A 22,457-nucleotide genomic window follows, 5' to 3' on the forward strand; every position below is an offset into this window, starting at 1 on the left:
GCTGCGAGCTGACCACTGGTGGCGGTGGCTGGCTATGCACTAGCGCCACCCAGATTTCTAGCAACTGGCTGGCTCTGGGTCGACAGCGACGGGCGGCAGCTGGCTCTGCACAGGCGGCAATGGCGGCAGCTGGCTCTGGGGCAACGGAGTTGGACTATATAGCGCTCACTCTAGCTTGACCTAGATCTCACCTATATATACCTATGTACCATCAATAATATATACTACTTTGGGAGCGATGTCTCGTGTACCTCTCTTCTCTCTTGCTCTTTATCGTATTTGTCAACATGGTATCAGAGCATTTGTAGGTAAATAATTTTGAACATAAACTGCCAGAAGAACTGCCTCTACCTAAAACATCTTTGAGAGACCGGCCAGAATAAGAAGACACCTCATGACATTGGTAATGGTCCAATTTTTGCGATCAGCAACTCCATTTTGCTCAGGAGAATAGGGAATAGTAAGTTCATGATGAATGCCGTTAACAGCACAGTATTCTTCAAAATCATTGGATATGTATTCTCCACCATTGTCACTTCATATAGTTTTGATAGCCCGACCAGTTTGAAGTTCAACATGTTTGCGGTATCATTGAAATTTGAAATATACTGAGAACTTCTAATTTATGTCGTAGAAGAAAAACATGTGTAAATCGAGAAAAATCATCAATAAATGTAAGGAAATAGCGGAATTTGGAGTAGGATGGAGGGAATGGACCACAAATGTCAATATGAATAAGCTCTAATAGATCTTGGAGTGTGGCGAAGTGAAAAAAATAAAAGGTTTTCGCTGATGTTTGCCCAAAGCACAATGTTCACAGACACCAAGAGTTGAGCGAGGCTTCAGTTGAAAACCAGGCACTAATTCAAAACAATATAAATCAAGAATTTTTGAGAAGTCGGCATGGGCAAGTCCAGAATGCCAAAGTTTGCTATCACGATTGGCTGGTTAAGTCACAACATTAGCTACATCATTTGTTAATGAAAGCTCAAATAGATTACCTCGACGAGGCACACTTGCTATGGTATGTCCATCCTTCTCAAGTCAACATTGAGTATGGTCAAAATCAACAAATAAACCAAGATCTACAAGACGAGCAACTGATAAAAGATTGCGTTGAAGATCAGGAACATGTAAAACAACTCGCAAAATTCAAGTAGAGGAGTGTGTTCCCAAGTAAAGATCACCAATACCCAAGTAAAGATCACCAAGTAAAGATCACCAATACCCATAACTTGATATGTAGTATCATCAGCAAGATAAACCATCTTCTTGATTCATAAAGTATGATAATTATGAAGCCATTGAGCTTGATATGTCATGTTACCAGTGGCACCAAAATCCACTATAAATGTAGCACCATCACGAACAAGAAGCACTTGATCTGATGAAATATGATGGTTAATACAATTCACCTTCTCGTGATCAATATCATCATGAGAGTTATCGATAACATAAGCTTGTTACGTTCATCATCATACTTTTTCCTTAGACATTGAGAAGTGGGATGATTTGTACGACCACAATATGTACATGCTGTAGGTGGACTTGTTGTTGATCTTTTATTAGATCAAGAGAACCCATGTTCTTCATCATATAATCTAGCAAAACAATGAGATTCATAATGTCCATTTTTGTGACAATAATTGCAATACCTCCTAGAACCATATTGCCGATTAGAGCGTCCTCCACGAGAAAAGCGATTTCCAACACGAGGAAACCGTGAAAAGGGATGCTTTTTGGAGGTAAGAAGAGTAGCCTCAAAAGAATCTGAGTAACATGTAAGAAGAGCATCTGCAGAGGGCTCTTGTACGTCATTCATAACGCTGTGAATATTCAATAAGAGATATGCAAGCACTATCAAAATCAATACTATCTTTGTTAGAAAGAATCGTGACAATATTATCATATTTTTCATCTTTGATAGTGTGAAGAAGCTCGGCAACAAGTTGAGGTCGTGCAATAAAAGCACCAGTAGCAGCAAGTTGATTAACAATTTCTTTGAATGATTCAATATGAGAAGTCATAGAAGTAGAAACTTTGTAATCCAACTCCAACATATTACGGAGATGAAGAATTTGATGATAGATTTCTTCTCAAAAGTAGAAATAAGATATTTCCAAATATTGTTTGGAAGTGGGAAGATTATATACATCTAACATAAGAGAATCATGAAGAGCAGACAAAATATACCGTTGAGCAGCCTTATCTTTCTTTGTTCATTCGGATGAAAGTATTTGCCAATCAATAAGTAATTGCCCATCAATAATAAGTGAACCAGCAACATCAATAGATCGCTGAGGACATGCAGAATTTCCATATACAATATCAAAAAGATTGTCACCTTCAAGAATCAAAGTCATCTTTGCTTTGATTCTTGAAGATGGCGATCGACCTAGCTTGACCTAGATCTCACCTATATATACCTATGTACTATCAATAATATACACTACTTTGGGAGCGATGTCTTGTATACTTCTCTTTCTCTCTTGCTCTTTATCGTATCTGTCAACAGCCGTCTGATACCAAATGATAGCTAGTGTCTAGAGTGCACCCACACAAAAGTGAGGAGAAGACGAAGAGATGATAATTAACAAGAGAGTCAACACAAGATTGAGGGGATTGTGGGAGTACAAGATATAGTGGAAAGCATAAATTCATTATACAAGTAGGTCCTTTTTATAGGAGAGACCTCATTACATATTCTAAGCATATGCTAGATGTGATGCCACCACATATGCTAAATAAGATTCCACCACATATTCTAAGTATGATGCCACCACATATGCCTTATACAAACTAGTGGTTGTTCACACACACTGGAACCGCTTTATTTAAGGCTTACATTCAGTGCTAGTTTACTCAACCACCTAGAACTTGTTTATTCCCACATTAATCACTATTAATATTTAACAGCTTTTCACACTAAGCAAGAGCTTAACCCAATCTTTAATCTACTTGTCTTAGCAATGAATCATAAACCCAAAAAGACAATAAAGTATACCAACAAATGATCACTCTTAATCAATAGCTTATGAGACCAAACATAGATGGCTTCTCTCTAGCACAAGATGCTACATGAGAGTGAAACAAAACTTGCACAAAGGATAGACATATGACAAGAGTGTTGGTACCACAAAGGTTCACTATTATTGCTCTCCACAAAGGAGTCTACCGCAGGATACAACAAGAAGTGTACACCCACATAGGGCAAGGGGGTATTTATACACTTGGAGTGAAGAAGGTGCCTAGAGCAAGTTGCCATGTCACTTGCATCCATTTGCAATGCCTAGTGGACCTAGTCCACACATTACTTGAGTCCCTATGGTTACCCAAGTGAACTATGATTAATAAAATCATAGTCTACGGTCTCCACGTATTAAATCCACCATCCCAAAGTAGTGTGCCTACAACTAATGTAGATCACATCTTTCAACAAGTAGAACTCAGTAACCACCTCCAAAACCTCATCTGATGTATGGATTGAGCCCTAGCAATCTCTCAAAGCCCTAAGCTGATGTCGACAAGGCCGCGGTCCATGAGTCCTGAAAAACTCGTTGTTCATTCGATCCCCCTTGCAGGCCCAAAATATAGCATAAGAGTGAAACTGGAACTCAGATCTGTTCTCAAGTATGGCACTCAAAGCTACTCTGGCACGGACCTCGTCATCCCTAAGAGAAGGAACACCAGGATACTGCTGCTGAAGTCGTTGGATAGAGACTAGAGACTGCCTAATAGCTCTTTCCTCCTACACACTTCTTCTGCATGCCTCTGCCATCTCTTGACAAATCCGGCTCGACTCGACCAAGGTTTGGACCACCCTCTCCGCCACATCCTCTGTATCTGTCCAATCTCTATCCATAGCAGTCTAATGGCCTCCCCACGCTGGAATAAACTATCAGGGATCCTACAAGGCCGCCCCAAGGCCCACAGAGGGAGGATCAAGCAGTAAATGAACTCATTTACTGGCGCATGATCTGATATAGTGGTCCCGGCTTGAATGTTAATGAAGCCACCTCTGGCAACAGCCCAGTGATCTACATAGAATCTGTCCAATCTCTCTAACCGCCTGCCACCCTGCCTCACCTAAAGCCCCAAGAGAAGACTAGACTGCCAGAAAGTCTGCAAGAGGAGGTCTCATGCCAACTATCCAAACGATGTGCCAAGAACATCAACCGATCCCAACCTTCTTGCTCAACCGCTGCAATCCTTCCCAACAAAAGAATCCATTGCCTAGCTCCCTCCATGCAGATACTAGATACTGCACCCTCAAGTCTTTCCGAGATTCCTCCAATAATCCAAGAATCCAAGGTAGGAAGGGACGCAGCAATATCAGACCAAAACTGCCCTCAGGCTCTCACACCTGTCGGAGCATACACATTCAGAATCCCCAATCTGGTGTCTCCAATCTGCAAGGCAATCCACATGGCTTTGCCAGCAACCAAAGTCCCATGGCCACACACACTGCTCAGCCATCTCTCACCAACAGAGATACATACCTGCCCAAGGAAGACTCCCAAAACGTGTGACTCTGACCTGCAAGAATCTTTCCATATTGATTAATTTGTGATCAACGAAGAAACTAAGTCTGTCACAACTAAATCTCAAATCAATTGGATCAAAGTTGTTGTGTCATACAAGGAACACAGACCAGAACACCAGAGAAGTACTTAGTGCCATTCTCCACTTACAGTTGATCGAAACAATGGATTCTATGATCGTAAAAAGCGATGTAGGACCATGCAGCGTGGACAAATTTTTTAATTTGGAAAGAAGTGCTCATGAACTTTCAAAACTTAACAAGCCTGCCATGAAAAGCAATTTATCAACAACTCTTCCTGGTGCTGTATCAAGGCAAGGATGTCAGAGGGGTAATCCAAATTACTTCTTTGAACAAAAAGGCCAAGACACCAAAATGACGATTACGAAACGAGAAGAAACCAATCAAAAAGCTCTCTTTCTCCAAAACTTTAAGAGAGTTGCATGGGAAGCTTCCGGTGCTTAAAACAAGGGTATCGCTATAATGGCTGACAAGGAGTTAATACTGCAGAGACCCCTTAAAATTCACACAAAACAACCATAATAACGGTAGAAGCATGGGAAATGAGTAAAGGAGAGCAGGGTACATTTCTAGCATGGTGGGAATACAAAACAAAAGATTAGCAATTTCAATTTGGTAATTGATTCCCACATTGCACACGCTTTTATTTAAAAGGAGAGAGACATTTACTTGTTAAAGATAAACCAACAAAAGAACATAACCAATTTTTCAATGAATCTGAAAGGTCTTTTGAATATGCTAATTTTTTTGGGCATGAATTTACTAAGATACCTTATAATTGTGAGCTAGATAGAGCTAGGTACAAAAGCAATTGAAACTTTATTTTAAATCACTGCTAACAAGGAACATTACTTTAATGAGGAGCCATAGCATAATTGTGAGCTAAGATACCTTATAATTGTGAGCTAGATAGAACTAGGTACAAGATAGAGCTAGATAGAGCTAGGTACAAGAGCAATTGAAACTTTATTTTAAATCACTGCTAACAAGGAACATTACTTTAATGAGGAGCCATACCATAATAAGGAACCATAACATAATGAGGAACAGTATTAAATTTCAAAAAGTTAGCTCAAAACCTCTTACTTCGTTAACAACCGTGTCCAAAATAGAAAGCAAAGATAGAGTCAAAGAATCTTACCACCAGGTAAACAAGCCAAAACTTATCCGATAAGATTGAAGCTAACTGCACAAATATGGTGATGTACAACACGTCATGCAAGTAACTGCATCATGCAAGACGATAAAGGTTTGTGTTTGTATTTTGAAAGGGCATCTAAACTATGGGATTTGACTAGAAAGTAAGGCATGTATTGGAATCCCAAAAACCATATGTAAATAACCTACCTACAAAGTCCACCTCCGTTCATATCAAAACCACCATCAATAAGTTCCCCGCTATCATCATAGATGGCTTTCGCCATGCCGGCCAGCTGATCATATGAAAGCTTGTATGCTCCAGATGTGACCAACAAACCCAACCAATGCTTCCATGAAAAGGATGAATGTAGGATGATTAGTCTTACTAGGATATAGATTGCCTGCAAATGCCAAAGATCAACAAACAAAATTATCCAATTAGCTTGAAATTTAGTCAAGCCTACCAGATTTGTAGACATGTGCCACATTCCGATGGTATATTAACTGCATAATCAAGCTTTAGCAACTTACACGAAAGCAAGAGAGACTCTTATACATAATTTACAATGCCCCCATTTGAAAGTGCTCTCTACATCTCTCCTCTCTCTATAGGAACAAGCACTTAGTCTAGTTACCAAATTTGGGTAAAAGCTTCTCCAATTCTGGACAAAGCTACCTTATAGCTATTTGCCTGACCACCCTATCCACAGGCCGACTCCTACTGTGTGCACTGTCCACAATCATATCTGCATCCCGACTGCCTTTTCTAATGGCCGACTGACCTGTTCGCTTGCTGTCCGTGTTGCCTGCCACATGCCACTAATACTCGAGAGGTGTGTAACGAGCTTTGTTGGGTATTTCGGAGTTAGTTGGTGTAAACACCCTCTTAGGTGTGAACAACCCTTATTAAGGTCTAGGTCAAAAGATGATGCTTGATGCCTATAAAAGCAATGTACATGGTGGAAGTATTATCATAATTCATTCATCATTGTGTTGTGCAATCTTTTTTTTTTTTCATTGTGTTGTGCAATCTCTCTCCCCCTCTCTCTCTCTCTCTCTCTCTCTCTCTCTCTCTCTCTCACGTGCACACATGCAGTGCCATGATGATCCCTACAGTTAGCCTCATTTATCAGCATTTTACATCAAGTGTTTGAACTTTGGCATTTTATGCTATATATTTCATGATAGAGGACTAACCAGCAGGCTGACAGCACATGCAAGTGGCCGACCAATAGCATATGCACATATATAGCATGTTAGCTTATTTCTCATCTTTCTCCATCCTGAAGTTGGATACAGGCAGTAGAAGTAGTCGGTAGCCCTTTTGGGAAGGCCAATGGCCTATGTAACCTTTTCCTATGTACATAATACATTATACTGGAAAGCATCTCTCTCATTGATGTATACCATTTTATACCCCCAGTATGGTACAGGATGGAGCTAGCTAGGTTGCATATCATGATTGTATATTCCATGCATATAGCTTTGCATTCTCCTAGTAGTAGAGCTCCATCCCCTTCGCCACTCATTGTACTTATTGCACACCCAGATTCAGCTTTTTAGTTCAGTACTTTTTCATTTTGTTGGGATGACAGAGGATACCCCATACAGGTACACCGATTTGTCTCATAGGCCGAGTTTGGTCTTTTGGAAGAAGTTAATAAAATCTTTCTTTCTTTCTCTCTCTCTCTCTCTCTCTCTCTCTCTCTCTCTCATCTCATCATCTTGCATCATGGTTTCTACATGATGCTTAAGGGATGTGATTAACTGCATCAAGGCTTTTGCACATGTCACACTCTCTCTTTCTTTCTCTCACTCTCTCCTCCATCTGTCATGTGCAAGACATGCACTGGCTGAGCCCAAATCTAATCCTGAGGAGAGAAACCAGATAAAGACTGATTAGAACCAGAGATTAGGAGCAGGCATTGCTGATTTGGTAGGGACTTGACTGCTGTTGGACATGAAGGGCTGTCGGCCAGTATTTTTCAGGAATATATCCAGTTGGCTGCAGCAAGTTGAATAGGGCTTCTCCAGGAGCTGGCAGACCAGAAGTCGGCCAGTTCCATATGTGAGTTTCCAGCCTATAAAAGGCATGCATGCTCATCGTTTTCAGTATTCAGCCCTAGCTTGGGGCTGGGTCTAGACATAGGCTTAGAGTAGGTTTACACCTTTTCATGGAAGGCAGCCAAGGGCTGCAAGAACAGCTGTATCTTTTTGTACATATATGAATATACTGAAGACTCTACTATCTCTCTCTCTCCTCTCACTTCAGCATGCGCTTTTGCATCAGCATGTTCCCACATGGTGTTTAGGGCTGAAAGAAGAGTCCTAGAGCTTCCGCATGTTACACCATCTCTCGCTCTCTAAAGCACCACGTAATCTCTCTATCACTCTCTCATCCATCTCTCTCACTCTCAATGAAGCACCATGTAATCTCAACATGGTATCAGAGCCACCCTGTCCATCTCTCCCCCTATGTGCCATTGTCATGGCTTGAGCTTCCATCTTCTCTTTCTACTTGCACTCTACTCCTACACACATATCATGGATATCTTTCATCCTCCATAGGCGCATATGTGTGATCCTGAATGCCAATATGGTATCAGACGTTAATGTGCATTTTAGAGTTTCTGTCTACGTTTCTGGGTTTCTATTAGTGTTTTAGGGTTTGTTGCTGATCAACCATCTTCTGCCCTTCTGTATGCTGCTGCCACCATCATCTCATCATTGTCTTGCAAGAAAGGTTGATACCACTAGCTAGAAGGGAGTCCTCAGCCCTAAACATAAGCATAGGAGGTCAACAACAGTCCCAAAAACAGCGTCAATGTACAAATACAACAGCCTGTAGAAGCAAAACACACATCATAGAAGCTGTCCAGAAGAGTCTACTTCTAATTATTATTATGTTATTAGTCATGGGCTCTCTGCCCAGGATGTCCCCCAAAATCTGAATACTTTGTAGGCATGGGTTCTCTACCCAGGATGTCCCCCGAAATCTGAATATTTTTGGGTTTCTTTTTGTAATGCTCCGTATTCCCTCTTTACCCTGCATAGAGCAAGGGAGGGTTGCTTTGATATGCTGATGTAGGCTATCTTTGTCTCCTAAGGCAAGACCTGACCTCTGAGTCTTTCGCAAAGACCATGCTTGTTAAGCCTCTGAGCCATGCTTGTTGAGCCTTTTTGAGCCATACTCACTGGCCTCTGAGCCATGCTTTCTCGCCTCTGAATTTGAAGCGGGGAATGTGTCTTGTTTCTTTGCTAGTGTTGGAGTACAAGATATATTGAAGGCTATCCAAATATTACCTCCATTACTCCAAAGGGGGACTTGTTGGGTATTTCATAGTTAGTTGGTGTAAACAACCCTTATTAAGGTCTAGGTTAAAAGATGAGGCTTGATGCCTATAAAAGCAATGTACACGGTGGAAGTATTATCATAATTCATCATGCTCCCTCTCTCTTTGCTGCCCCACCTGCCCCTTCCCTCTCTTCGCTGCCCCAGCTGCGCCTCCTTTCTCTCTCTTTGTTGCCTCTTTCTCTCTCTCGTTTTCTCACCCGCCCTTGCTCAGACCCCAAGGCAGCAGCATAATCCTCTCTATCTTTGAATGGGGCTCTGAAACTGTGCCCACCTGGTTGAACAAAATGCCACTAAGGTCAAAGAAATGGGATGGCCTATCCCAACAGCTGAACAGTCTTATCGGTCAGATGAAACACACCTGAATGCATGCACAGAGAAACAAATTCTGGGCTCACTACTCAAAGATGGCCTTAAGGCAATAGAGGACAGAAGGACTCCTATGAGAAAGCACTGCGGGAAATGAAGGAATCCCACACCTTACAGGTTGAGAAGCTCTCCAGTGAGGTGAGCTGGCTGAAACAGCAAGTGGAATGTCTCACATACGAGCTCAAAGAATGCCAAGTCGCTATCAAGGAGGAGGAGGAAGTCCCACACATGGAAGAGCTTACCAAGAGTGTAGAGGCAAAGATTCAAGAAAGTAAGGTAGCAACAAACGAAGAACTTGTGCTGGATGGGCCGATGTAGTAAAACAGGAAGCGGAGAAGGAGTGGACAGCAGTGGTCAAGAAACATTGAGCCTCCACCCCGCCCATCGTAGTGGAAGAGAAGAGGAACATTACATGCGAGTCACTCGAAGAAGAGAAGCGGAGGAAGACCAAGGCCTTACACATTCACGTCACAGGTATGGTAGGGCAGCTCACCCAAGGCAGATGCCTTGGAGCTATGCAAGAAACTGAAGGTGGAAGGTTCCCCATTTGTGGATGTGTGGAGAGTAGGAAAGGATACCACCCGACCACGTCCACTTGTCCTCCATTTCCCGGACTTAGGGAGTCGCCAAGCATTTTTAGATACCAAGGTAGCCTTGAAGGGGGAGAAAATCTACTTGGATGAGGATCTGACCCCAACACAGGTGGCACACAGGAAGCCTCAATGGAGAAGGTCATGGCAGCCCGTAAGGAAGGGAAGTAGGCAGTATACCGAGATGGGAGAGTCATCATTACAGAGCGGCACCCCACCCCTAAAATAGGGGCGCAGGGTCTATGAATAATGAGACTACACGCATCAAGATGCCAGCCTGGAACAGTAATGGGACTCTCTGGTCAGATGTGGGAGGCTTCCGGGAGACATTTACAGGACAAGATATCGTACTGTAAATAGGGCAGCGCGGTCTATGACAGCTTACACCCACCATATACATACATGGGGCGGTTTGCTACTTTGCACCAGATACTTCGTGATATGCTATACAGGACAGTCAAGACAGCTTAGCCACTCCGGCAGAGGAGAGGAAGGAGTCCCCTTATGCATCATTGTCTGATGAGATCTCAGCCATGTTGGGACTAGGTGAAGTTCTCCTCATTGGGGACTTCAACGCTAGAACCAAGAGTAAGCAGTCTCAGTTATATAACTTTGAGGACCCTATCAGACTACAAGCACTTGACCAAGAGGGCACAAGATTGCAACGCCTCTTGGAGCCAACCACACCTGCCTCTCCTTCTCCATTGCCTATACACCACCCAGCCCACCACCACCCCCACCCACCTCCCGCATTACCACACTTCACACACGAATGTGACCACATATATGCCAACAACATTGATCGTGGTGGACCCATCAGTTCCTGAAACCGGCTGTCACATGCATCCTGCACTTGGATGCCACGTAGACATATCTGTACAAAAGGTGCAAGACCTGGGATGGTGAACTGGTCCCATGTAAGCCCAGTCCGGGACGAGTCAGCCAGGGATCCATCTCAGTTGTCCGAGGTCAGGTGTGCATTGTCCTGCATAGGAGTCTAAGGTCAAGTGTGCACTGTCCTGCACATGAAACAGTGCCAATCCGCGCTGTGAGTCTCCCTCTGGAATGATGTCAGTGATTCTGTGTATCTGGTATGGTACCGGATGCCAGATCATTGAGTAGTTAGTTAGGGTTTGCGTTTAGAACAAGGGGCCAGCCCATAGGGCTACCCCGGGTCTTTGTGTGGGCATGGGGATAGTGTGGAACCACCCCCATGAGGGCCAGGAAGGCCCTGGCTGAACCCACCAGCCATGGAGGGGCTGTAGGACAGCCCTAGGAGCAAGCTAAAGGCAGATTTCAGGAGATGCAGCCTTTGTGTGGCTGTAGGGCAGGTATGGGGCAGCCCATACAGGCTGCCCAGCCCTAAAGATGTTTGCAAAAGCCTTGTCCAGCCACCCAGAAGCAAGCGCATGATGCCCAGCCAGTTAGGAAAAAAACGCAGCATTTTATGTGATTTATTTCAGCATTAAATGCTGAAAACTCAGTCGTGGGAGTATTTTATGCTGGCCGCCTGGGTTAGAACTGGTCGACTGCTCTAGATGGGGTAGTATAAATAGGAGAGTCCATAATCCCAATTGTTCATCTCATTTCTCACAAAGAGCTCAAGCATAAAGAGGCTAGACAAGCCAAGAAAGGTGCTAGCAAAGGGGTGAAGGACTGCAGGTCAAGGGTAGGGAATTTCCAGCCAAGAAAGGTCAAGGATTTCTGTATTTTCTTTCAGATTTACATCCTTCTAATAAAGCAAATACACCATCCGTGGTGGGGGCCCTACAAAGGGTATTTGGGACCCAATACTGTGTCCTCTCCATCTCTCTCTCTCTCTCTCTATTTTCTGCACATCTTCATTCAGTTTGTGTGTTAATTTCGTCACGAAAAGAGTGCTGATTTCTGAGCATTGAAGTTACCGATTCTTCTCCGAAGCTTCCACATGTTACAGTGGTATCAGAACCTACTTCAAGTACAAAGGTTCAGCAAAGAAACCAGAATTTTTTCTCGCTCGTGTGGTTGGTTTTTAGACGCCGGTGGACTACCCCTTTCGGAGTGACTCCTGTCCCTTGAAGGACGGTTGGTTTTCAGCCTCCGGAAGCCTCCAGACGTCTCCCACACAGATAGTGGATGGTCAGATTGCGTTCCGGAAAGGAAGTGCATTTTCCTCCTATGGCGAGCTTCGACGACGAGAGAGACCAAGAACCATGGGACCAGAGTGCACCAGGCAGCCCAGCTAGGGCACCAAGCTTGAGTGTTACAGACATGTTCCAGCAGATGATGCGAGCAATCGCAGAACAGACAACCAAGTTGGACGAGCAGAAGGGGCAGATCTTGGCTCTGGAAGAGCAAACCCGTTCTCCAGCGTCGCGTTTTCCATCTCCTCCTCCCTCGCCTTCCGTATCCCAGATTCCAGATCCTCGACACAGGGACCCTTTTGCGGGGTCACAACCGCAACCGAGCTCTTTGCTCGAGTTGTAGATGCGTGCATTAGAGATCCGACAACGAGAAGACGAAGCCATGCGACGCCTGGAACACGAGCGTTACCTCAAAGCTTTGGATGCCAGATCGACACTGGCGGCACCCCTCGAATCATTTTCCCGAGAAAATGAACTTCAATAAGTATAATGGTAAACTTGATCCCACAACTCTCTATTCATGGTTGCATCAGTTTGAAGCTTACTTTGTCGCAGTTAGAAAAATAGATACTGACAAAGTGATCTTAGCCAGTTGGTACTTGGAAGATGAGGCCATTCCTTGGTGGACTCAGTGGGCTCATGCCCACACCAGATTAGGTATGGTAGGTTATGTGTGGGACGAGTTTGTCCGCGACCTTAAGCAGCGGTTTCTACCGCCCCACTACCTTGAGCGACTCGAAGACGAGTTCAGGGGAGCGCGTCAGAACGTGCAACCAGTCCTTTAGTTTGCCAATAGAATTTCGACTTTATGTCTGCAATTAGGCTTATCTGATACGGACAAGAAAGGGCAGTTTTTGTATGGCCTTGACACGCAAATCCAATGGGAGGTGTGTATGTTTAGGCCAGCCACCTTTGAAGACGCACTCTCGCTTGCGCAAAGTGCAGAAATGAAACATAATGGTGGCAAGCCCAGGACTTCCCACAGCCGGCTTCTCCCAAGGCTACCGCCTCGGGGGGCAAAGGCCAGAACCAGACGGGGTCTTCCCCAGGACAGAGCCCGGGAGCCTCTGGCTCCAAGAACTCGAACAATGCGTCTAAGCTTACTCCATACCAGAAAGCGGAGGTAGGCAAGACAGGTGGCAAGTTGAGTGCTGAGGAGCTTTCTCAGTACAAGAAGGAGGGTAGATGTTTCTTTTGTCATACAAAAGGACATACTTCTCGGGATTGTCCTAAGAAGCCTCCAAAGCCCGCCGCCGCTGCCTCCACAGCTTCCGTGGTGAGCTCAGCTCCCACACAGACCCCAGCGGCTACCCCTAGTTCTTCAAACCCCGGTGCTTCAGTTGGAGCAATTATTAGCCGGGAGCTCGAAGATAAGCAGAAGGGCGCCCATGACCAAGAGTATGAGCGCAACGAATTGCTCAAGTTCTTTGGCTACATAGGTGGCCAGAGAGTCATTGTCTTGTTTGATAGCGGCAGCACAGAGGATGTGGTCACGGAACAGGCCGCTAGGCGTCCCCGTTTCGATCTGACTTCGGTGGACAAACAGGTTGAGGGTTTTAGCACAGGCATGACAACGAGCGTCAAGTATAAAGCTCTAGGTACTAAGTTAGTTATTCAAGGCATCGAATTTGTGCGTGATTTTATGGTTGCCCCTCTTGTAGGAGCAGATATAATTTTGGGTATTACAGTGGTTTCACAAGTTTCTTCCAGATGTCAAGTGGGACAAGCACACGTTCCAGATCAATCAGAATGTGTCAAACGCCCCAGTGACCATTAAGTGTGAGCCAGGAATTCCGAACTTTTCCACTCATAAGCCACTTGCAGGCTAAGCAAGCAGTCAGGAAAGGCGCACAGTGTGCAATGATTTACATCCAGACAGCCCAGATGGTGGCCAGTGCTTCCGAGAAGTACTCGGTTCTCCATGAAAAGTTCCAGAAGATTTTTCTTCGGGACAGCCTCCCTCCCCAGCTCCCCCCATCTAGACCGGAGGACCACAAGATTGACCTCCTCCCAGGCTCGGAACCACCGAGCAAGTTTTCGTATCGCCTTTCCAAGGCAATGGAATCGAAGTTGGACCGCCAACTCCAAGAATTGTTGCAATCTGGCTTCATCCGCCCCAGTGTGTCGCCATTTGCACCACCGATCTTATTTGTCAAGAAGAAAGATGGGTCTTCCCGTTTGTGTGTCGATTATTGTGCACTCAACAAGCTGACTATCAAGAGCAGATTCCCGATGCCTCGAATTGATTATATTCTCGAGAGGCTGAATGGAGCAAAGGTGTTCTCGAAACTTGATTTAAAGAGTGGGTACCACCAGGTGCGGATTGTGGAGGGGGACATCCCCAAGACAGCCTTCCGTAGTACGGAACGGGCCCACTATGAATTTGTGGTCATGCCATTTGGCTTGACGAACGCCCCAACTACATTTAACCGCATGATGATGCGTGTTTTCCGGGATTTGATTGGAAAGTGTGTTTTCATATTTCTGGACGACATACTCGTATTTTCAGCTATGGTTGAGTAGCATGACATTGATGTGGAGAAAGTCCTTAAGGTGCTGGAAACTGAAGGCATTCGACTTGATCCGACTAAAGTGGCCGAGATTGTCAACTGGGAAGTACCTCAGACAGCCTATGACATCAGATCATTTGTGGGTATATGCCAGGCATATTCCACCCACATCGACAAGTTTTCTGACCTCTCGGTAGATCTCACTGATCTCCTAAAGGGAGTGAAGACAAGAAGGCAAAAGATTCGAATGACTCCACGAGCGTTGGAGGCATTCAAGAACCTCAAGGTGGCTTTATCAGAAGCGCCTTGTTTAGCACTTGCCTCGTGGGACGAGCCATTTCAGGTGATCACCGATGCGAGTAACATCGCAATTGGAGGTGTATTGCAACAGAATGGTCATCCAGTAGCTTCATGTCTCGTAAGTTACTGTCCGCAGAGAAAAACTACTCAGTCTATGATCGTGATCTCCTAGCAGTTATACAGGCCTTGAAACATTGGAAACATTTTCTGTATGGCCGTGACTTTGAGGTTCGCACTGACCATCAGGCATTACGCTAGATTCAGGCAATGCCAAGTGCACAGTGGAGTGATCGACAACACCGCTGGAGTCAAATATTCCAACAATTCGGTGGTATGATTGAGTATCTTCCAGGAAAGGCCAATCCAGTGGCCGATGCGTTGGGCAGGAAGAGACAAGTGACTACGATTCAAACCACTAGACTCGATCTTGTTGGTGCAGGACTAGATGACATGAAGCACACGTACGCGGATTCCGAGGAATTCGGTACACAGTGGGAACGAGCATTGCCACAGAACCATGCCACTTTCTGATACGCGATAGTTGGCTTTTCTACAAAGGCCGACTGTGTGTCATGAAGTCATTCAGGGCAGCTCTTCTCCATGATGCCCATGACGCCATTACAGGTGGTCATAGAGGCATGAATTCGACTCTGGAGAAATTGGAACGGCAATACTATTGGCCAAAGATGAGGCGAGATGTGTTTACATATGTACAACGTTGTGATATTTATCAAAAGGTGAAAGCTCCTCGTGGAAAGAAGATAGGGTACAACTCTGGTTATCGCACTGGATGACTGTGGGCTCCCCCTGTGGAAACCCAATCTCGCCTAGCAGCCTCCGCAGCCATACAACCTCACAAGTAGCACCACAAGCAGCCCGATACTCTGCCTCTGTCGAAGAAAGGGCAATACTTGGCTGCCTCTTGCTGCTCCAAGAAACTGCTCCTGAGCCGAGGGTAAAACTGTATCCTGAAGTAGATCTCCTCGTGTCTGGATCTCCTCCCCAATCTGAGTCACTCCAACCTTGGAGCTTGACTCCATTCCCTCCTGTGTAAAAGAGTCCCAGATCCTTCATACTCTGCAGATACCGCAAGATCCGCAATCCTGCGTCCCAATGAGACTTCAATGGCGTCTGCATAAAAGAGCTCAACAGTCCCACGGAGAAGCTCAAGTCCAATCTGGTGTTCAGCAACCAGATCAATGAACCAACCAACTTCCGGTACTGCGAGGCATAAACTAGCTCACAAGGATCTGTAACAGTTAACTTTGTGTTCGGGTCCATCAAGCGAAGTAACAGGCTTGCAGTTCTCCATCCCAAAGGCCTCAAGCAACTCATGAACATACCGCTGCTGAGAGACGAAAAACCCCCTCTGGGTTTGCCAGATCTCCAATCCCAAAAAGAAGTGGAGTAAGCCTAAGTCGGTCATCTCAAACTCCTTTGACAAGGCAGCCTTCGTCACTCCAATGTGCTCCACATGACCGCCGGTGAGAATGAGATCATCCACATAAAGGATGATGAGCGTGACCATGCCGCGTTCCCGAAAGAGATACAAGTTCGGATCTGCAACCGATCTCTGAAATCCAGTCCGAATAAAGAAGGAATCAATCTTCTGATTCCAAGCCCTAGGAGCCTGCTTAAGACCATACAAGGCCTTACGTAACCTTAAAACCATCCCTTCCGATCCTGGAACAATAAAGCCTGGAGGCTGCTCAACATACACCTCCTCCTGCAGGTCACCATTAAGGAACGCAGATTTTACATCCATTTGATACACGGGCCACCTCTGAGAAGAAGCAAGGGCAAGAACGGTCCGAATCGTGGACATCCGCGCTGTCGGTGCAAAGGTATCCTCGTAGTCGATGCTTGGCCGCTGAGCATAACCTTTAGCCACAAGCCTGGCTTTGTGTTTGTCCACCGACCCATCAGACGCATATTTGGTCTTAAAGACCCATTTGACACCAATGACTGACCGCTTCGACGGCCTCGGTACCAACTCCCAAGTGTGGTTCTTCTCGATGGCATCAAGTTCCACCTGCATGGCTTTCCTCCAAGTATCCTGTGAAAGGGCTTCCTTTACGGAAGTGGGCTCTTTATCCCGCATGATATGAGACATCAAGGCATAGTTCACCTGAAGAAGCTCCGCCGTGTTGCTTTTATCTCGAACTCTATGTGATCTTCGAGGGCCGTCCTCTGTGGTCCACTCGGAGGGTAGCTCCGTGACACCTGACTCCCGTAGGGTGTCTAACAACCACCTAGGTACTCGAACAGATCGTGGAGCCTCCTGTGGTTGCAGGGGCTCAACTCCAGTTGCGGGTTCAACCTCCTGTGATGACTGAGGTGGATCAACTGGAATGATAGACTGGGAATCATCATCAGACTCCTCTGGATCTCCAAGAAGTGGCGGCTCCTCGACAGTGGATGCTGGAACATGCTCGTCAAAGACCACATCCCGGCTGACAACAATCTCGTTCCTATCTGGATCATACAGCATGTATCCCTTGGAAAGAGAGTTATACCCCACAAATACCAGCTTGCGGGACTTGGAGTCAAGCTTCCCCCTCTGCTTCTTCGGAATATGTACATACGCATCACTCACCAAGACACGGAAGTGCGAGACATCGGGTTTCCTGCCAAAGTATGCCTCAAATGGAGTCATATGGGGTACTGAAGTCGTCGGAGAGCGGTTGATGGTATGGACAGCCGTTGCCATAGCCTCACCCCAAAGTGGACGAGGAAGATCACGATGCTCCAGCATAGTCCTCGCCATCTCCACCACAGTCATGTTCTTGCGTTCAACAACTCCATTCTCCGAAGGCGATCCAATATTGGCCAGTTCCCTTTTGATGCTATGATCTGCACAAAATTTGAAAAATACAGTCGAGGAGAATTCACCTCCTTTATCAGCCCTGAGAGTCTTAACCTGATATCCAGACTCTTTCTCTACCATCACGTGCCAATCCTTGAACCGAGCAAAAGCTTGGTCCTTCTGGGAAAGAAAGTAGACCCACGTGAATCTGGTACAATCATCAACAAGCAGCATGAAATAGAGAGATCCTCCCAAAGATGGTATCTGCTGAGGTCCACACAAGTCAGTGTGAATCAACTCCAATGGTTTCGAAGCCCGCCTGGAAGCCTGCTTCGGAAAGGATTCCCTGTGCTGCTTACCACGTATGCAAGAACTGCAACGTCCTTGCCTACCACCAACATCTGGCAAGCCAACCACCATCTGGTCCCGGAAGACGCGCCTCAAAGCATTCACATTTAAGTGGCCAAAACGAAAGTGCCACAAATCTCCAACCTGAGAACCTGTCAATGAGGAGAGTGCAGAGAGCTTGTAGATGCCATTCTCCACACTGCCTTCCCAAACAACCTGGCCAGTCTCACGGTCCCTTAGAGCAACTGAATGCTCCTCAAATTCCACCTGAAAGCCAGTCTTGCATACCTCATGCACTGACAGAAGATGAAAACCCAGAGCAGGGACATAAAGAACACGGGAAGCATGCTTGCCCCCCTTGCCGTCGGGAATAATCTCCATCCGGCCCTCACTATGTATCGGAATAGTGGAGTTATCGCCAATAAAGATACGACTTGACTACCGTTTCAGATCCAGAAAGAAGTCACGGGATGGAGTCATGTGCCTGGAAGCACCACTGTCGAGAATCCATTTCTGGGTATCCTTCGCGGTGAAGCCAACTGCCTCCTCGCTCGAAGATGATGAAGCATCGGAGTCCACCATCTCTAAGTGCACAAATGCCAGAGTCTTTGCAGCTGAGGCTGAGGAATCAGCACTCTTCCCTGTCCGCTTAGGGCACTTCCTCCAGTAGTGGCCTTTCTCGCCACAATCATTACAAGATCTTTCGGCCTTCAGCTTCTCTCGTTCTGGATCAGGCTTCTTCTCAGAAGACTTCTCCGGTGAAGCCTTCCCTTTGCCCTTGTTGTTATTCCGGCCTTTCGACCGTTGGCCAGTTAAGGCCTCCGAACCTCCGCCATGAGGAGGGTTCGTGAAACGTTCCTCCTGGTCCAAGACCATTGGCACAAGCTCCTCCCAAGTAATGGTGCTGAGCCTGCCACTCGTGATCAGTGAGGAATAGAAAGCAGAATACTGACCAGGCAAGTGGGAAAGCAAAGTGATGGCCATATCTTCAGATGATATCTCTTTCCCAGCTTGTAGGACTTCCTGCTGAAGGGCCTGCAGCTTGTTGATGTGTTCCCGCATCGTCGAAGACTTTGCAGGGTTCATAACCCGCATCTGCACTTCCAAGGAGATCCATTTCATGGGGGATACCCTGTTATACAAAGAAGCCAAGTGCTCCCATATGCCTCTCGCCAGCGTCATGTGCTTCACATGATTGATCACTTGTGGTGTGCAATTGAGGAAAATAAACGACCGGACCCTGGCGTTGACACGGTCCCACATGTGTGCCTGTGCCTCTCGGTCCTTTCTCATCGATAGTAACTCCCCTTCCTCAGCTTCCGGCCGTGGAACTCAAATGATGATAAAATCAGCAAGGTCATATGACTCCAGCACCGACTCCATCATGACCTTCCAGATGCCATAATTGGACCCGTCCAACTGACGATCCACTGGGAACGTGGGGAGAGTCGGAATCTTCACGTGCTTCTCAGCCATCTCTAGTAAATCTGCCATCGCGGAGAGTAACCTGAAAGGGTGGGTGGGTGGGGAAAAAAAATCTGAAAACCTGCAAGTGGCTGTCCAGCACCTTAGCCCGCCTTCCTCTTGCACCTTCTCTTCCCGTTCAGCCCAAAACAGTCCACCAATCAGCAGCCTAACGCTCCCCCTCTTGCTCAAAAAACTCCCAAGATCTATCTCGAGCCTAGGGCTCTAATACCAAGTCAGAATATACAGCGGAAATGATAAAACACCTTATACAGGGCAGCCACACCCACAACAGAGGCCCTGGTGTATAAATATAGACATGAGATGACTTCTAACAGTTGCAGCCCTTACCAATTCCTGAGAGTCCTTTCCAAGACATTTGGACTTTGTCACGAATCTGCCTCCCAGTCCAAGTAAGCGTAATACGCAGTGCTTAACTATTGTTGATAGATTTAGCAAATTTGTTATGTTTATTCCTTGCAAGGCCAATGTGACCGCCGAGGATGTTGCCCAGTTGTGCATTCAACATTGGTACCCGATTGGCAGGATTCCTAGGACCATAGTGTCAGACCGAGATGCCAAGTTTACCAGTCATTTTTGGAGGGCATTGTTTGTTAACTTTGGTACAAAATTGAATTTTTCCAGTGCATTCCACCCACAGAAGGATGGCCAGACGGAGATATACAACCAGTTGGCCTTTGATGTGCTGAAGTGTTATGTCCACAATCAGCAAGGTAAGGGGGAATCATATTTGCCTTTAGTTTAAGCTATTTTGAATGATTCTTTTTCTTCAGCTATTGGCAAGACTCCATATGAGGCAGCATTTGGAAGACCTTTCCAGTCATTGTTGACCAGGACCTCATCTTCAGTACCTGAAACGAACAGAGTGACGAAGTCTTACCAGGAGATTTCAGAGTCAGTAAAAGATAGATTGGCTAAAGCGCAAGAGGCCTACACTTGACAGGCCAATAAAGACCGAAGGGATATGAAGTTTTCAGAAGGGGATTGGGTTTATTTTCGGATTATGAAGCAAAGATTGAAACAGGTGGGCAAGCGATGCCCAAAGTTGTCTTTCAAGAGCTTCGGACCTTTTTCCATCAGGAAAAAGATTAATGAGGTGTCTATGCAGTTAAAGCTACCTCCGAGTTGGACTATGCACGATGTGTTTCATGTCAGTTGGTTAAAGCCATATGCAGGTCCTATCCCTTCAGAAGTCAAAGACGAAGTGAAACCAGATATTGTTGATGAAGCAGAAGTTATGGTTCCAGAACAGATCCTTCTGCACCGTTTCAAGCATAGCTCAGGCCGAAGACTAAGATAGTTCCTCAAGAAGTTTCAGGACCGAGGGACCCATGAAGCAGTATGGCTCGACAAAGAGTTTTTCGAAGACTATCCGGCGTTATTGACGGATTATTTGGAGGCTATGCAGCTTCCCTCAAGTTAAGCAGAAGGGGATGTCACGTGCATCCCACACTTGGATGCCACGTAGACATATCTCTACAGAAGGTGCAGGACCTGGGATGGTGAACTGGTCCTATTTGAGCCCAGTTCGGGACAAGTCAGCCAGGGATCCATCTCAGTTGTTCGAGGTCAGGTGTGCATTGTCCTACACAGGAGTCTAAGGTCCGGTGTGCACTGTCCTGCACATGAAACAGTGCCAGTCCGCGCTGTGAGTCTCCCTCTGGAATGATGTCAGTGATTCTGTGTATCTGGTATGGTACCGGATGCCAGATCATTGAGTAGTTAGTTAGGGCTTGCGTTTAGAACAAGGGGCCAGCCCATAGGGCTACCCCGGGTCTTTGTGTGGGCATGGGGATAGTGTGGAACCACCCCCATGAGGGCCAGGAAGGCCCTGGCTGAACCCACCAGCCACGGAGAGGCTATAGGGGCAAGCTAAAGGCAGACTTCAGGAGATGCAGCCTTTGTCTGGCTGTAGGGCAGGTATGGGACAGCCCATACAGGCTGCCCAGCCCTAAAGATGTTTGCAAAAGCCTTGCCCAGCCACCCAGAAGCAAGTGCACGATGCCCAGCCAATTAGGAAAAAAACGCAGCATTTTATGTGATTTATTTCAGCATTAAATGCTGAAAACTCAGTCGTGGGAGTATTTTATGCTGGCCGCCTGGGTTAGAACTGGCCGACTGCTCTAGATGAAGTAGTATAAATAGGAGAGACCATAACCCCAATTGTTCATCTCATTTCTCACCAAGAGCTCAAGCATAAAGAGGCTAGACAAGCCAAGAAAGGTGCTAAGCAAAGGGGTGAAGGACTGCAGGTCAAGGGCAGGGAATTTCCAGCCAAGAAAGGTCAAGGATTTCTGTTTTTTCTTTCAGATTTACATCATTCTAATAAAGCAAATACACCATCCGTGGTGGGGGCCCTACAGAGGGTATTTGGGACCCAATATTGTGTCCTCTCTCTCTCTCTCTCTCTCTCTCTCTCTCTCTCTCTCTCTCTCTCTCTCTATTTTCTGCACATCTTCATTCAGTTTGTGCGTCAATTCCGTCGCAAAAAGAGTGCTGATTTCTGAGCATTGAAGTTACCGATTCTTCTCCAAAGCTTCCGCATGTTACACCGGCCTTCAAAAATTTGATGGGCAGTGAAACAAACACTCGCACACAAAACACTTCATAACCCATGGGGACTAAGAAAAAGAAAATAAACAAGGGGAGCTAGAGTGCTCCTACAAAAATTACACGGACACCGATTGGCCCCAAAACGCAGTGGCGCCCCTTGCGGTATTTCTTTACTTGATCAAATTTGAGTACAAAGTACAACTTGTAGAATCCTCCACCAATAGGATCCCTTATAGTTTCACCCAGGACCTCCAAATGAGAACTCTCGTTATCACAGCATAGCATACTATAGAGAGAGCTCACGTGTACAACACCTCCCT

At 45.9% G+C, this 22,457-nt stretch overlaps 1 protein-coding gene across 1 annotated transcript in view; it reads right to left on the bottom strand.

Annotated features, from left to right (window-relative positions):
• Positions 1-22,457, bottom strand: part of LOC147641113 (transmembrane protein (DUF788)) — a 53,521-nt gene that overhangs the window by 16,274 nt on the left and 14,790 nt on the right. Inside the window, exons 2-3 of the mRNA XM_086818239.1 lie at positions 5,909-6,102; positions 5,703-5,787 (exon numbers count right to left, since the gene is read on the bottom strand). Of these exons, the coding sequence (XP_086674365.1) occupies positions 5,703-5,787; positions 5,909-6,102 (279 nt within the window). The remainder of the gene's footprint in view (positions 1-5,702; positions 5,788-5,908; positions 6,103-22,457) is intronic.

This window comes from Cibotium barometz, chromosome 2, assembly GCF_041138505.1.
Source record: "Cibotium barometz isolate CiBa-2024 chromosome 2, ASM4113850v1, whole genome shotgun sequence".
Classification (NCBI taxonomy): domain Eukaryota; kingdom Viridiplantae; phylum Streptophyta; class Polypodiopsida; order Cyatheales; family Cibotiaceae; genus Cibotium; species Cibotium barometz.